The 17029-nt window shown below is 47.8% G+C and overlaps 1 protein-coding gene across 2 annotated transcripts in view; it reads right to left on the bottom strand.

Moving 5' to 3' along the window:
* Positions 1-17029, bottom strand: part of MTM1 (myotubularin 1) — a 431918-nt gene that overhangs the window by 113560 nt on the left and 301329 nt on the right. For both annotated transcript variants that reach the window (XM_085608013.1, XM_085608015.1), the window contains exon 11: positions 5755-5961. In XM_085608013.1, the coding sequence (XP_085464139.1) occupies positions 5755-5961 (207 nt within the window). The remainder of the gene's footprint in view (positions 1-5754; positions 5962-17029) is intronic.

The raw sequence follows: 17029 nt of genomic DNA, 5'->3' as shown, positions 1-17029 counted from the left end.
CCAGCAAAGCCCCAATACTAGGGAAGGTCCGATAGATGGCTTGGACCTTTCCCAGAAAATAAGAGGCTAGGGCTTCACAATGGGAGACCGAGCTCTCGGCTAAAGGGATAGTCCGTTTGGCCATAAGATCTTTAACCGCTTTGAAGATGGCCTTCGACGGGTTGGTGCTGTTCCGAAATTCATCAGCATAGAAGGCCGCACGAGCCCGACATATGGCCCGGTGATAGAGCTTAACCGAAGCAGCATATGCGGTTTTTAAGTCAGCCCCATAGGTCTTCCGCCATGCCCTCTCCGCCCGTCTACAGGCCCCCTTCAAAGCGCGCAAGGCCCCGCCATACCAGGGACTAGACTCACGGGGGTTGATTTTAGTTGATACAATAGGTATCAGAGCGTCCAGCGCCCTAGTAAGCCAAGAGCAAAAGAGATCATACCCTTCATCCACATTGTCCGATGTGCCCAAGGGTTCCACCAACAGAAAATGGTGGAAGTCTTCCAGCCTGAGTTTGTTCCAAGATCTCCTAAGTACCCGTCTGGCTGAAGAAATGGGAAAGGTCACTGATACGGGACAGTGAATAGACACCAGGAAATGGTCAGACCATTCTACTGGTGTGACTGCATTGACTTTGGCCTCAGTCAAGTTGGTAAAGAAAGGGTCCAAAGTATGTCCCCCGATATGCGTAGGCTGTGAGACCAGCTGAAATAGTTGAAAAGCCTCTAGATCCGAAGAGATGGCACGAGCTGTCAAACTGGACAGTGTGTCGAAGTGCAGATTTAAATCGCCCAGTATAGAAAAATTGGCGCAGTCAGTGGTCAAAGTGCCGACAGTATCCACAAAAGCATTTCTAAACGACACATCACTGCCAGGCGGACGATATACCACCATCCCAGACAGTGTAAACTCAGGATTGACAGAAACTTTGAACGAGGCACTTTCACAGCCAGCGATCTTAATGCTATTCCACACACAGGGAAAACAAGACCTAACTATCAGCGCTATTCCCCCTCCTCTAGAAGCTCTATTCAAGGTGTATATCGAATAGCCAGAGGGGCATGCCAGATTGAGAATGGCAGTATCAGCTTCCTGAAGCCATGTTTCAGTTATAGCCATAATGTCCGGGGCTTCATCCTCAATGAGATCATACAGATTCTGTTGATGTTTCAGGATCGACCTCACATTCAAGTTCATAATCCGCAAGGCGGGAGAAGACACCCTGCTACGTTGGACAACCGAGTGAAATTTCCGAAGAAGCGGCTTTGGGGGGCCAAGTATCAGGCCATTACATGGGCAATGGTATGGGCCACGGAGAGGATGGATAGGCGGGTGCGCACAACAGCGACTCACCTGATTGATACACATCAAACTTTCCCTGGTATATGTCAGCATGGCAGCAGACACGATGTTCAGCTCTCACGCACCCGAGCCAGAGTCCGCCACGTCCCGCACGGCCTTAGCGCAGACGGGCGCAGACGGGCGCAGACGGGCACGACTCTGGCACGACTCTGGCACGACTCTGGCACGACTCTGGCACGACTCTGGCACGACTCTGGCACGACTCCGGCCACGCGAGGACACGCCCGCTGCGCGATCCTGCTGCGCTAGGGGAGGAGCATTAAATGCACGTTCCCCCGCTGGCGCATGCGCAGTAAGCGCTGTGAGCCCGATCCTCACCCCCAACCCAAGAGGTTTGCCACCCGGGAACCAGCCCGCCAAACGGCGGTGAGGGGCACGAATTACAGTGCAAGTGAGGGGGAAATGAAGCGCAAGTCCGTAAACCTAAAAGAAAAAATAAACAGGTGAAATTTTAAAATTTGCGCGACAGCGCCGTAACGCTCCTGCTGCAAACGCTCCTTGTCAGGGGGGAGGGAAGGCGGGGACTCGCCTTAAATGCACGTTCCCCCGCTGGCGCATGCGCAGTAAGCGCTGTGAGCCCGATCCTCACCCCCAACCCAAGATGTCTGCCACCCGGGAACCAGCCCGCCAAACGGCGGTGAGGGGCACGAATTACAGTGCAAGTGAGGGGGAAATGAAGCGCAAGTCCGTAAACCTAAAAGAAAAAATAAACAGGTGAAATTTTAAAATTTGCGCGACAGCGCCGTAACGCTCCTGCTGCAAACGCTCCTTGTCAGGTGTATGTTCCATGTAAAAATAACCCACCAACTGTAGATATTGTCGTAAACCCATGGGAGTTCATGGTGATGTCTCTCTTGTGCATTACAAAAAAGTTTGTTATCCTCAATGTCCTGCAAACCTCAAAATATCTGTCACATTGTCCATGCAATATTGTGCCGAAATTCTCACGTTGTAGAAACAATGTCAAAACGTTCTGGTTTTGCAAGGGGGTCAACTGTCTTTTTGGCCTGTGCTCGGCGGCCATCTAGGCAAACCTACCAAACCCATACATTTCTGAAAACTAGACACCCGGGGGCTTCCAGGGAGGTATGGCTTGCGCGGATCCCCCAACGTTTCCTTACCCAGAATCCCCCGCAAACCTCAATTTTAGCTGAAAAAAATCACTTTTTCCACACTTTTTTGTGTGGGAAAGTTGTGGCATCACCGGGCTCACTCAAATTTCCCACCTCCCAGCGTTCCCCTGGGTCTCCCGGTAAAAATGGTGCCTCACTTGTGTGGGAGGCCCAAGTACCCGCGACAGGCAAGGGCCCCAAACGTAGTGAGGCGACATCAACATTGCCTATCTCAAAACCACCTGGTTTTGCAAGGGGGGTCTCTTGGCTTTTTGGCCCGGGTCACGGCGGCCATCTAGGGAAACCTACCAAACCCATACATTTCTGAAAACTAGACACCCGGGGGCTTCCAGGGAGGTATGGCTTGCGCGGATCCCCCAACGTTTCCTTACCCAGAATCCCCTGCAAACCTCAATTGTAGCTGAAAAAAAATCACTTTTTTCACACTTTTTTGTGTGGGAAAGTTGTGGCATCACCGGGCTCACTCAAATTTCACACCTCTCAGCGTTCCCCTGGGTCTCCCGGTAAAAATGGTGCCTCACTTGTGTGGGAGGCCCAAGTACCCGCGACAGGCAAGGGCCCCAAACGTAGTGATGCGACATTTGAGATGGGCAATGTTGATGTCGCCTCACTACGTTTTGGGCCCTTGCCTTGGGATTCTGGGTAAGGAAACGTTGGGGGATCCGCGCAAGCCATACCTTCCTGGAAGCCCCCGGGTGTCTAGTTTTCAGAAATGTATGGGTTTGGTAGGTTTCCCTAGATGGCCGCCGTGCCCCGGGCCAAAAAGCCAAGAGACCCCCCTTGCAAAACCAGGTGGTTTTGAGATAGGCAATGTTGATGTCGCCTCACTACGTTTTGGGCCCTTGCCTGTCGCGGGTACTTGGGCCTCCCACACAAGTGAGGCACCATTTTTACCGGGAGACCCAGGGGAACGCTGGGAGGTGTGAAATTTGAGTGAGCCCGGTGATGCCACAACTTTCCCACACAAAAAAGTGGGAAAAAAGTGATTTTTTTCAGCTAAAATTGAGGTTTGCAGGGGATTCTGGGTAAGGAAACGTTGGGGGATCCGCGCAAGCCATACCTCCCTGGAAGCCCCCGGGTGTATAGTTTTCAGAAATGTATGGGTTTGGTAGGTTTCCCTAGATGGCCGCCGTGCACCGGGCCAAAAACCCAAGAGACCCCCCCCCTTGCAAAACCAGGTGGTTTGGAGATAGGCAATTTTGATGTCACCTCACTATGTTTTGTGCCGTTTCCTGTCGCGGGCACTAGGCCGACCCACACAAGTGAGGTACCGTTTTTCTTGGAAGACTTTGGGGAACGCGGGGTGGGTGGAAAATTGTGGATCCACGCAGATTCCGGAACTTTCCACGACAGAAATGTGGGGAAAATGTGTTTGTTTTGCAAATTTTTTAGGTTTGCAAGGGATTCTGGGTAACAGACCCTGGTGGGAGGCAGTCAAGTCACCCCTTCCTGGATTCCCCTGGGTGTCTAGTTTTCAAAAATGTATAGGTTTGCTAGGTTTCCCAAGGTGCCCGCAGAGCTAGGGTTCAAAAACTACAGCTAGTCATTTTTCCAAAAAAGGGTAATTTTTCACTGCGAAATTGAGGTGTGACCAGGTTGCGTTTTGCGCCGTTTCCTGTCGCGGGCACTAGGCCGACCCACACAAGTGAGGTACCATTTTTCTCGAAAGACTTTGGGGAACGCGGGGTGGGTGGAAATTTGTGGATCCACGCAGATTCCGGAACTTTCCACGACAGAAATGTGGGGAAAATGTGTTTTTTTTGACAATTTTTTAGGTTTGCAAGGGATTCTGGGTAACAGACCTTGGTGGGAGGCAGTCAAGTCACCCCATCCTGGATTCCCTGGGTGTCTAGTTTTCATAAATGTATAGGTTTGCTAGGTTTCCCAAGGTGCCCGCAGAGCTATGGTTCAAAAACTACAGCTAGTCATTTTTCCAAAAAAGGGTCATTTTTCACTGCGAAATTGAGGTGTGACCAGGTTGCGTTTTGCGCAGTTTCCTGTCGCGGGCACTAGGCCGATCCACACAAGTGAGGTACCATTTTTATCGGGAGACTTAGGGTAATTCAGATTTGTAAAGGAACTGTTATTATCTATTGACTTTCCATGCATTTCTGCTTTCCAAATGAAAGATAGTGTAAAAAAGAAGTCATTCTAAAAAATGACTGATAATTCTCATGCTAGTATGAGTATTCCCAATTTCAGAAATGTGCAAATATCTACTGTTTCTAAACTCTATATTTTGTTCCCATTTCAGAAATACATAGGTGTCTTTCATACCGATTTTTCCATGTACACTTTTTTACAGAATAATTACTATATACCCGGTACATAATAAAAAACCATTGCAAGTTACTACTCAGTTTTTGGCTCTGGGTTCGTCGGGTTCTTGGTGAACCTACAAGTCCTATATATCCCCACAACCAGTAATGTCCAGCGGATGCAACGGTATATTGCTTTCAAAGAGCTGTCATAATTAGAAGAAGTTACAGGTGAAAACGTTGACACAAAAGGCTGTTTTTTTCAACTAAATTTCAATTTATCCTACATTTAACTGTTTGTTTCTATAAAAAAACCTTGATGGATCTACACAAATGACCCCTTGCTGAATTCAGAATGTTGTCTTCTTTTCGAAAATGTATAGCTTTCCAGGATCCACTATTGCTTTTGTACCCATTTCAGCCACTAACTGGAAGGAGGTCAAAAGCACAAAAAATTGCAAAAATAGGCTATGTCCCAGAAAAATGCCAAAACTGTGTAAAAAATGTTGGGTTTCTGACAAAAGTCAAGTATCCCCGAAAAGCTGGGAAAATGGTGATTTCAACCCCACAAACCCTTTTTTGATAACATTTGCAGGGAAAAACCCAGACGCTTTCTTTTGCAGCCCGTTTTTCCAATTTTTCCCAAAAAAACCAAACTTTTGCTGTATTTTGGCTCTTTTCTGTGACCCCTCCAGGGGAATACACAAACCCCGAGTACCTTTAGAATCCCCATGATGTTGGAAGAAAAGGACGCAAATTTGGCGTGGCTACCTAATGCGGTCAAAAAGTTACAGGGGCCTAAGCGCGCACTACCTCAAATAGCCAAAAAAAGGCCTGGCACAGGAGGGGGAAAAGGCCTGGCAGCGAAGGGGTTAAATTATCTTACCTAAAGCCTTTGTTTTGCCTTTTTTTGTTTAGATGCGAGAAACACAAACGTTTGAGATCAGCAATGCTAATTGGCTAATATTTCACAGTTAACACAAACAAATTTAAAAATAAATGTTATACTTACAGATGAAAACTTGTGTCCAAAGCTTATCCATTCTTTTTGTACTAATACTTCAAACCCGGGCAGTGTCCTGTAGTAGCTGTCCAGCATTAGCATGGCCAATGAGGTCAACTGTGCTGTCCTATCCCAGCCATCACTGCAGTGCACCAATACAGAGCTTTTTCCTGAGGAAACTTTATCGGCTACTTGAATAGCTCCTGTCAAAACAAGCTGATGAAAAAAATTACTATTTTAAAGAATTCACAATGTAATGACATGTTACAGAGAATCTGAAGTTAGATACACAGACCACAATTTAAAATAATGCACTTTGATAACCTGCACACGGTGATTAAAAACAACTACATTAGTTAGCACAAACATTACAAACAACTTAATAGTACAAGGCTGAAATATTTTACTTTACTTATGCTGCATCACTACTGTATAGAATATCTTCTCATGAAAAAGGGAACAGGCTAACAAATATTCTGGAGGCACAGATAGCTACTTATCTCTTGCAGCTCTCAGACCTGCACATAGGTATGGTCTCCATTAAAAACAGCCTTGCTAATCTTAAAGTGCTATTTTAAATACAGACTCCCTCCTAAAAATAATATTCATATTTTTGATTTTATCGAACAGGATAGTTAAGACTATTTCTTGCTGAAGCATGGATAATGGATTGTGCAGAACCAGATATAATTGCAACCGTACCTGCAGATTAAAACAACCAGTTGAGCAACCACAATTCAGGAAAAAAAGGGCGAGTGGTGTGGTGGCCACCTTTAAAAAGATTATTCTAGACAACAATGGTCCAAAGAAGGAAGAACCTTTGAAAGCGAAATGAATATAGACTCAGTCGTTACTATATTGGCTTGACTTGCCCAGCCGGACAGAGGTCTAATATTTACTTTTAAACAATTAGTACAGACAGTACATAAAGTGGGACACAAGCCTGTGTCCTACTTAGCCATAAGGTACAAGAGAGAACGGTGAACAACAGGAGCGTAAGCACTGTACACTTTTGGCCTAATTAGCCACCTTGATAGGTCACACGCAGATCCTTAATCCATTATACCACGAACCCTATCACTTCCAGTACTGCTCCTTAACTACGCAACTCACTACCACTCACCGTTCTTCAATCCACACCTTCCTGAGTTTAAAACCGCGTTGTCTTTTAACTTCTTGACATCTAAGCATATATACCCTGATTGCCTCCTTGTTGTATTTTCCTTGCACACTTTCCCTTCAGGCTAATAGGCTCTACATAACAGGCATGTACCTTATGTCCTGATGATGAACCGCCCATTCTCTTCACGGTTCAAAACGCAGTAGACACCTTGATACACCTTATACGAAAAACTGTTATTTATTTCTTTGTAAAGGTGTTTTTTGTGATTTGTTCCTCACAATTCTGTATATACTCATGTGAAACAAACAACAATTAGCATTGCCTGAGCCTCCTGTTGTTCACCGTTCTCTTGTACCTTATGGCTAAGTAGGACACAGGCTTGTGTCCCACTTTATGTACTGTCTGTACTAATTGCTTTAAAATTGTTTAAAAGTAAATATTAGACCTCTGTCCGGCTGGGCAAGTCAAGCCAATATAGTAACGACTGAGTCTATATTCATTTCGCTTTCAAAAATTCTTTCTTCTAGGGACCATTGTTGTCTAGACTCCCAAGGTCCCTGGTACATTACTTTTGGGTTCCCTTGTTGTTTAAAATACCTTTAAAAAGATGTCTTAGGTGGTTCCTTTCCCAACCACATGGACATTTTCAAGTACAGGTAGAAGATTTTAGTGGCATTCCTGGTTTAAAGTCCCACTAATGCTACTGAGTTTCTAGATGATTTTAGTGATTTTGTGAGTGTTTGCTTACTTGTACAAGATTACTCATTGCAGGGGATTTTAATTTGAGGATGCACAGCCTTCCACTCCTTTGCCCCACAGAACCCCACAAAAAGCTGATCGTCCACTAAATAGTCCTTGGTAGGATCATTGTTAAACCTATTTTGGGGTCCAACCAATAAAGTCTCTCCTTCTATTTCAAGGGGTAAGGTAAAGCAAAGATGCTGGGGCAGCGATGGATTGCCAAACGTGGAAAGAAGTCACAATGTTAGGCAAGAAGGCCACCAGAGTTTTTAGCAACAGTTTGTTCAGAAAAAAGCTGGTATAGAGCAGTTGTACCAACAGTGTCTGAAGTTCACTTATGTAAGGAGCTGAAGTTACTTCAATGGAAAAGAAAGTCTTCAGAGTCAGAAGACACAAAGCACAGCTGTTCACAGGCTTGAAGGGAATACACAAGAGAAACATCAAGACCAAATTAAGTTCCCACATTGGTATCACAAAAAGGCTGGGACGGAACAAATGTTGAACCTTTAATAAACCACTTCACAATAGAGGATTTAAAAGAGGATTGTGGACAGCTAAACATTCAACAGTATGGCTTGTAAAGGGTCTGTCTTGCGCATTCCACACCAGGCCACACATTTGCCCAAGAGTGTGGCATAAGTGTACGTCCTTGAAGGATGCTGTGCAGCAGGGATGACTTCCACCACTTTGGGTAGCAAATCAAATGCAGTTAACTGCCGCTTCAAAATCTCCACGTATGGAGGTGTATGCTGCACAGTTTCAGGTAAAGGGACTCTGCCCTGTTGCTGCAACATAAGATCCTCCAAAAGTGGGAGCCTGATCGGAGGACAGATGCTCATGCCCAGAAGCTCCGGGTACCACACTGCCCTAGCCAGTCCAGGATCACTAGGACGGCTCGGGCAAGGGTGTCCCCTCACCTTTTTTTTTAATTTGGGTAAGGTGAGACCGGTGCGGAAGGGAATCCAGTGTTTCATTCCTGCCAGACCGCATATCTGATTGAGTCTTCCTGCGGAAACCTCAACACACAAAACCACTGACACTGCATTCAACAGTGGTGAAAAGATCTAGCAAAGGTTCTCTTCACTGCCTGAAGATGCCCTGTGCCAACACAGAATGCAGAAACCATTTGTAATCCACAAGATGCCAGAGATTGAGCTGGTCCGCCCTGGAATGCGAAGAGCCCCCCAGATTATTCATAACCAGGAAAATGCCTCGATATTCCAGCCAACTCCATAGAGTCGGTCCTCCTGGAACAGGACCCACTGTGCCCCACTTTTTTGCAGTACCACATGACAGTGGTGTGGTCTGTGAGATCCTGCACCAGCCTCCCCCTTTGATAGATGATAGGAAGGCATTCAACACCAGATCAGATTAATGGCCCGATCCTCCCAACATATGTAGCAGGGTTTCCTCCGAGGCCAGAGTCCTCTGAGCACCTCCCCCAGGTGGACACCCCAACTCAGCAGTGACACATCAATCACCACCGTCAGCTCTGTGTTCGGAAGGAAGAGGAGGGTCTTCCGCTGGTCCAATTACAGCTGATTAGCCACCACTGCAGAGCATGTACAGCCTCCATCAAAATGTAAATGGCATCTGACAGGTTTCCTTGATGTGGGCCCATTAGGACTTCAGATTCCATAGAAGAGCCTGTATATGCCACCTGGCATAGTCGTTAAAGAGGATGCAGGAGGGAGCATAGCTCGAATGTCCTGGACTCATTGCAACAGGAAAAAATACCTGAACCATACAGTACCCAAGACAGCTTCAATGAAAGGAAACCTCTGCTAAGTGGTCTGGTGCAACTTTGGCCCGTTGATCAAGAACACCAACAATGTTATGAGGTTTCCTGTTGTCTAGAGGCGGTCCACGAAAAACTGTGGCAAGTCAGCTTTAACAGCCAGTCATGGACGTAGGGAAAACTGGTATGCCCAACGTCCGATGATGGGTAGCGACAACCGCTATCACTTTTAATAAAACCCAGCAAACTGAAACTGCTCTTGGCCTATGTTGAACCGAAGGTAATGTCTGAGAGACTGCAGTTGGAGCTTATAGAAATATGCATCCTACAAGACCACGATCCAGTTGCCGGAATCCAGGGCAGGCAGAACCTGGGCCATCATGAGTATTTAGAATTTGTCCTTCTCTAGGATAGCATTCAGAAGGCGAAGATAGGCCAAAGCCTTCCATCCTACTTTGCATGAAGAATTAGCAAGAGTAACAAGTTATCAGTATTTCAGAGTCCGGAACCTTCCCAATGGCTCATTTGGAGAGTAAAGCTCACAAAGGTCACAAATCCTGCATCAACACTCACCTCTGATGTGGAGGAAGGTGTGGTGGGGTAGAAAGAAATGATAGGGCATAGCCAGCATAAACGATCTGGAGGACCTACCTGTCAGATGCGATGAGTGCCACCTTGGGAAAAGTGCTGAATTTTGTCCCCCTTAGGGTAACTGTGCGCCACTTATGGAAACCAAATGACGCTTGGAGGCTGTCACTGCCAAAGAGGAGGATTGGGTAGACTGATGCCCAGGATGATCTGCGGGTTGCGTGCAAGATCCACATCTCTGTCCACAAAGGGACAGGGGTGACTGCAGTAAGTAACCTTGAATTGCCTAAACTGGTAGGAAAGGGTATGGCAGCAGCCAAAAAGCGCTAGCAATATATTAAGGCTCGACTCTGCTTTTAACATTCCAAGGCAGAATCAAGCTTTCTCACCAAATAGAAACAAAGGGATTTAGAGGACTTCGGAACTTAAAGGAAGCTGGATGGGGATATCATCAGGAACTCTGTTTTAAGTGGGTAAGCTTTATGTGATAAAGGGACATCCAGGCATGCAGAAATGGAGCCAAGAATTCCACATCTCCCGAGGTGTTGAAGGAGGAATTCAATCTCAATAGATCTACATTTTTCAGATATCTCCACCTCCACATGCCCTGCTTACATATAAGGAACCGCTGACGGGGTCCAATTCAGGCTAAATTGTTATTTAACCCCTGGGTCATGGGGGGGATTTACCAGATATACTGTTAACTGGTTCTTAATTTAAAGCATTGTTATTTTATCTTTTCCTATTTGAACATATATTGTTTTTATGCTACGCCCTGCAACTTTTGGGCATAAGAAATTTCAAACTGTTCTCTTGCGCTCAGGCTGACGCACTGACTGTCTTGCAATGGCAGGGCAAAGCCAATCAGGTAGGAAGAGTCTGTAAGAGCTCCTGGCTCTATTTAAACAGGCAGTGGCGCAAATGTGCAGCCGGTGCACCAAAGGCAAGCCTGTCTGCGACCAGCGCCGGAACCCCTCGTCATGAGCCAGAGTTCAGCCTGGTAGGAAATCGTGCCTTTTTTACATGTAGACAGTGCTTTCCTAAATTTGCCTTCACTTAGTCACATCGACTTTTGACACACATTTGAATTGGGTTAGTTTCTTGGAAACTTTGACCTTGCTAACACAGAGTTCTTCGTAAGAACACCATCACACTGCCTTGGCATTGTGTACAAAGCCCTCAGGTGTGTTATACAAATGGCGACAGCTATCTGTGGAATGGCAGCCTTATCACAATCTCGGCCCAAGACAAGAATGGCTTTTTCTATATATAACCTTTTGTTTCCCAGGTATAATCCGAGGAGACACTTCTACTGACTTAGAGGGGTCCCTACATGCTGAAGCTTTCGCCCAGCAGCTGACGGACATCTCCTTGAGGGGTGTCCAGTTCATTTGTGTTTGTTTTTCCCCGTAGCTTTCTTCTTGTCTCAGTGGGGGGGATTGCCCCAGGTTATCTGCTTGCTGACATTCAGAGTGTTGAAAATACTGCCAACCCACCTGCACTCACCGTCCAGGGGGTCAGACTGATACTCGGCTCTCTTCTTGGGGTCACCGTTGAGCTGCGTCACATTCAGGACTTTACCCAGGAATAGTTGTGCCACAGTACTAGGTCACACACTTCTACTGCCACCATCAGTTAATCGTCCCCTCTCCGCCCCACCACCACCACCAACAGGCCACAGCAAGCTTTCCACCTCAGCCTCACAACACCTTGCCACAAGGAGGGGGTCAGTTCCGAGTCAGGACAACTCAGGGCCTCAAAGCGGCTGCCCCGCCTTCCAATACTCCCCACCCCAATTAGAGCAGCGAATCACTAGGCTCACGCCATACACCCAGCCAGTGTTGCCAGATCGGGCTATTCCCTGCAAAAATGGGTGACATATTTCCCATTTGTGCAAGAAAAAACCCAAATTGCGGGAGGCTACTTTTTGGACGTTCATTGGCCCGTTGTGCGCATTTTTATAAGCTGGGGCGGCGCCTCAGAAGTGTCGGCATCACCATGACACTATCTTCATTGGCAGCCAGCCGTAAGCAAATCGACAAAGAAGTGCGCAGCATGACTGGGCCTGATTGGCCAGTGTGTGTAAGTGCAACCGCACTGCACGCACCACCTGAGGATGCAATATATGTAACAAGCTTGTTTGGATCCCAGGGCCGTCAATCTGGTAGCGCGCGAAAGCGCTACCAATGACTGCCCTGCAAACAGTATCCTCCAGAGTCCGCCCGGGACAGTGAACCAACTGTTCTGACAATTAGCACGCAACACCCACGTGGTGGTGTGTGCATGCCTCCAGGGATTAACAGGAAGAGAACCGATTCTCAGTTTTGGGCCATGAGTGAGTGACTTGTTTCACTTGTCACTAAGTGAGTCGGCTGGACCTGGGGTGCCGGGCCGGAGCAGATCGTGTGAGGGTGAGACATTGACTCTTGACTCTCCTTGTGGTGGTGCGTGCTGATCTTTGGGAGATTGAAGCAACAAGTACGTTTTCTCAATTGTTTGTACACTGGTTTTTTTTTAAAGATCTGTTTTTTTATTTTCTACAAACAAAGTAGAACAGAGGTCCAAATTGACAAAGCGTTAAGCCTACAACTCATTTAGGGCCGGCCGCGTTTCACCCAAGGCTCTCCAAGAATATGTAAAGGCATTAAGAGCAGTTGAAAACACAGCTGGTCGCCTACAACCCTTGGTGGGCCGGCCGCGTGACATTGCATATATAGCAATATTAGAGTAGTGTGTGAAGTCTCAGGACCTTTTTGGTGTAACAAGAACAGTAAGAACACAGGCAAGAGGCCCATCTAAAGTGGATAGTAGCGAAGGGACAGAAAAGGGTCGAAAGAAGAGGGGAGAAGAGAAAAAAGGAAGTATACAACAACAAAAGCGGCTAGGTGGGAGGACGGGTATATGCGCACAGCAGTGCATGGTGTTGAGCGCATAGCTTGAGGCTTGCCATAGGGAGCTGGTCTGGTTACGCAAGGAGCCTATTGGGGTCCGACGGGAGTATGGCATCTTCAAAAAGTCGTAACGCTCTAAGCTTGGAGGGTAGATAACGCGCAAGTTCTATTTTACAGAGATAGTGGACTAAGGGTCGCCAAACAGCAGTAAAGCGGGTGTCGCGTGATTGCAGTCGCGCTGTAAAAAGTTCCATGGTTATTACATGCCATAAGCACGTGAACCAAGCAGCTATTGGGGAAGGTTCAGTTTTTTTCCAATACAACGCTATAAGTTGTTTAGCCGCCCCAAGCATATTAAGTGCTATAGTCCAATCGCTGAGGGTAAGTGCCTTTAGGTTGGTGGGTTTAAGACCCAAAAGGATCATGGTTGCAGACTCAGGCAGGGGAAAGCCTAATACCTCCTTGTTATGACTAAGGACTTCCTTCCAGAGCAGGGTCAAGAGCGGACAGGCCCACCAAATGTGAATGAAATCCCCAGAAACATTCGAACACCTCCAGCACAATGGGGACACGGCAGGGAACATTTTGTGCAGTCGAGTAGGCGTATAATACCATTGCGTCATAATGTTGTATGCATTTTCCCTTTGCGGGATGCTGCGATAGACCCTAGGGATATCCCGCCAAAGGCGATTCCACTGTGTTGACGTTGATTGCCATTGGCACTGATATGAGTGTGCAGTTAGCATTGGAGGGTGCTGTAGGATCTGGTACATCCGAGAGATAAGGCCCTTCGATTCATCGAAGGAATGGACCAGCCATTCAAAGGGGGTGAATGGTCAGACAGCGACCTGTTGCATCTCAGGTGAGGACACCCAATGTCGCAGCTGTGCATATTGTAGTCTCGCGTTCAGTGGGAGACAAAAGTCCTCCCTGCACTGGGCAAATGTCTTCAGTGTCCCCCCCCCCATACAGTTCTCCGATCACTCTGCATCCCCCCTGTAGCAAGTTGGTGAGTGTTTGTGAATGGAAGGCCGGAGGGAATAGTGGGTTACCTGCAATGGTAGTATGGGGGGGAGGGGAAGGTCGTTAGTCCCTCACGCAATGCTACCTTGTCCCATATTTCCAGAACCGTTTTAGTAGGTCCTGCAGAATAGGGGTGGGGAGACATTGAAATAAATATAAGATTTTAGGAAGTATCGACATTTTCACGGCATTAAGCCTACCCAACCAGGAGAGAGTTAGGGAATTCCATCCCCGTAAGTCTTCCAGAACGGTTCTTCTGCATTCTCGCCAATTTACCTTGGTCCATGTGCCCAAGGTGGGAGTCAATTGAAGCCCTAAGTACCTGATATGCTCTGTGGCCCATTGATAAGGGGCAAGCGTTTTCAAGACTGGTATCTCCTCCTTCGGGATCGTAAGGTTCAGAGCCCAAGATTTGCCATGATTAATTTTAAGGCCTGAAGCCTGCTCAAAGGACTGTAACAGATTGTGAAGCGACGGGAGGGATGTATGTGGACGCAATATGGTGAGGATAAGATCATCCGTGAACAGCGCTACCTTGTTCTGCCTGCCTCCAAGAGAAATACCATGTATGTCCGTATTCTCCCTGATCATCTCTGCTAAGGGCTCTATCACCAGGGCAAACAACAGAGGTGACATGGGGCAACCTTGCCGTGTACCTCTATGTATAGAGAAAGGGTCTGTAAGTTGTCCATTAACCCGAACCCTAGCTTGCAGGGATAGATAAGGGCCATGATCATAGAGATCATGTTTCGGCCCAGTCCGATCTTTTGCAGAACCGCATGAAGAAAACCCCAGTCCACCCGATCGAACGCCTTCTCTGCGTCAAGCGAGAGAAGGCAGGCTGGTATATTCCAGTGCTGTGCTTTCCCCACCAGATGCGTGATTCTACGCACATTGTCCGCCCCTTGTCTATTGCGGATGAAGCCAACTTGATCCGGCTCCACAAGGCCAGGCATGTGGATTTTGAGGTCCGTGTTCAGCAATGGGACGATATGAGGCACACAGTGTGGGATCTTTTCCCGGCTTGGGGATAAAAGCTATTTCAGCCATACCCATGGAGGGCGTCAGCCCTTCCGTGTCCGAAAAGGAATTGTATAGTCGCAGGAGGTGTGGCTGGAGTTGTGGTAGGAACATACGGTAGAAGACCAGTGGCAGGCCATCTTAGCCTGGCGTCTTCCCGAGAGGGAGATCTTTCAGCGCTGCCATCAATTCCTCCGCCATGAGGGGACCTTCTAATTGTTTGGCATAGTGTGGGTGGATTGGAGTCCAGGGGCACTGGTTCAAAATAGCATCAATGTGGGCTTAGGAGGGCGTTTCCGCCGTATAAAGGGCAGTGTAGTAGGCCCTAAAGGCCTCGCATTTAGCTCGCTCCGTGACGGCCCAGTCTCCATCCAGCAATTGAATATTCGCTATGTGAGCCTTCACTGCACGTGCCCTCAAGCGCTTCGTCAGCAATCTGCCCACTTTGTCCCCCCCCCCCCCCTCAAAATATCTTTGTTTTAAGGCTAGCAGGGATCGCTCAGCTTTATTGGTGCACAGGGCGCTGAGCTGACCCCGGAGGTTAGCAAGTTGCCGCCGACCCGTGAGCGAGGAATGATCCCGATCTTGCTTCTCCAGCGTCTTAATGTCCTTGGAAAGGCTATCTGCCAGGCGGCAGGCTTCCCGCGCCCGTGCAATCGTTAAAGATGTGATGTGGCCAAGGATTGTAGCCTTGAAGGCATCCCACACCACAGGAAAGAGTCTCAGGAAGGTCATTGCTCACGAAATAAGAGTCAATAGCGGTCCGTATGCTCTCCACATCAGCCGGATCTTGCAAGACATGCAGCGGCAAGCGCCACCGCGGGAGGCGGGTGGCGCAAGCGGCCGGTTCCTGCAAGAGGAGCTCCACGTGGGCATGGTCAGATAGCGATATGTCAGACATAGACGCCCCCAACGAGTCCCTCATGATGTCGTGCGAAATAAAAAGATAATCAATACGAGAGTACGAGTGGTGAACGTGGGAGTAGTACGAATAATCCCACACCTCCGGAGAGTGATGTCACCATACGTCCAGCAGGCCAAGGTCTGCTATCTGTTTCCGGAGTGCGGAGGACATCAACCCCGTCCCATTGGAAGAAGCTTCACTACGGTCCATCGCAGGATCCCACACCAGGTTACAGTCTCCCCCCAAAATTAGGGAGGGGTCGCCATATGGCACATGTTCCCGCAGAAGCATTCGGAGATAGGAGTCCTGCATCTGGTTAGGTGCATAGACATTGCACAGTGTAAGTAGGCATCTCCCCATCCTCACCCCTGCCCTGATGAAACGTCCATCTGGACTGCGAAAGACTTTGGCTGCCTGATACCAGATCTGCATAAAATAGCCACTCCAGCCGTTTTAGTAGTTGCTGTGTACACTGTTTTTGATGGTGGCACTTCAGAAAATAACTAGATGCACGTCACTTTTGGTGGAGAGGTTAGGGAAAGGACACAGCACTGAATAGAAGTGCTTCCATGTGCAAAGCGAGTGTGTTGCAGGGTCTGGCCTTGGACATGGGCAGTGCTTTAAATAAGCCGGTACTCACTAGTACAGAGTACTAGCACCTTTCAGTTATCTTTGTGAGTAATGGAGCATTTCATTAGACACAGAGTACCAGTACTCACAGGGGCCTTACAGCATGCAGGTATTACTGCCTCCAGGTCTGTTTGTGGCTGAATCATAGGTCACTTCACTGGCTGGCTGCAGCGTGTGATTGCAGCACAAGCTCTTCTGCACAATCACCAGAAAGCAGTTGTCACTTGCCTCTATGATTGCACAGTGTGCACATTAATCGTGTCTTGCATCGTTATTCTGCACACAACCGCTGATTCCCATTGCCTTATTATATCAAGAGGAGGCTTGATGCGCAGACTGTTGTATGCACAATCTGTCTGCCTGTTCTGTTCTATGCAGTGTGCCTTGCAACAGGCCGACTGTGTGCCCCGCCAAAGGGCGCACTTTAACAGCCACAGGTATTCTGGCTGCAGATGTCACCAACGCTAATCTTTATTGAGCTTTGTCTTGCCTGTCTTCTTGGCCAGAGAGGAAAGGAGTAGGCCTGATCCTTTCAACAACAGTTCGGAATCAAGAGAGAGAAAAATGAAAAGAGGTAGACAGATAGTGATGCAGAAACAGGACGTGAGGCAAAAAATGGGAAAAGA

Source organism: Triturus cristatus, chromosome 5_2, assembly GCF_964204655.1.
Source record: "Triturus cristatus chromosome 5_2, aTriCri1.1, whole genome shotgun sequence".
NCBI classification, from domain to species: Eukaryota; Metazoa; Chordata; class Amphibia; order Caudata; family Salamandridae; genus Triturus; species Triturus cristatus.
Note: the sequence above shows the minus strand (reverse complement) of the source record. Positions and strands in the feature narration are given on the sequence as shown.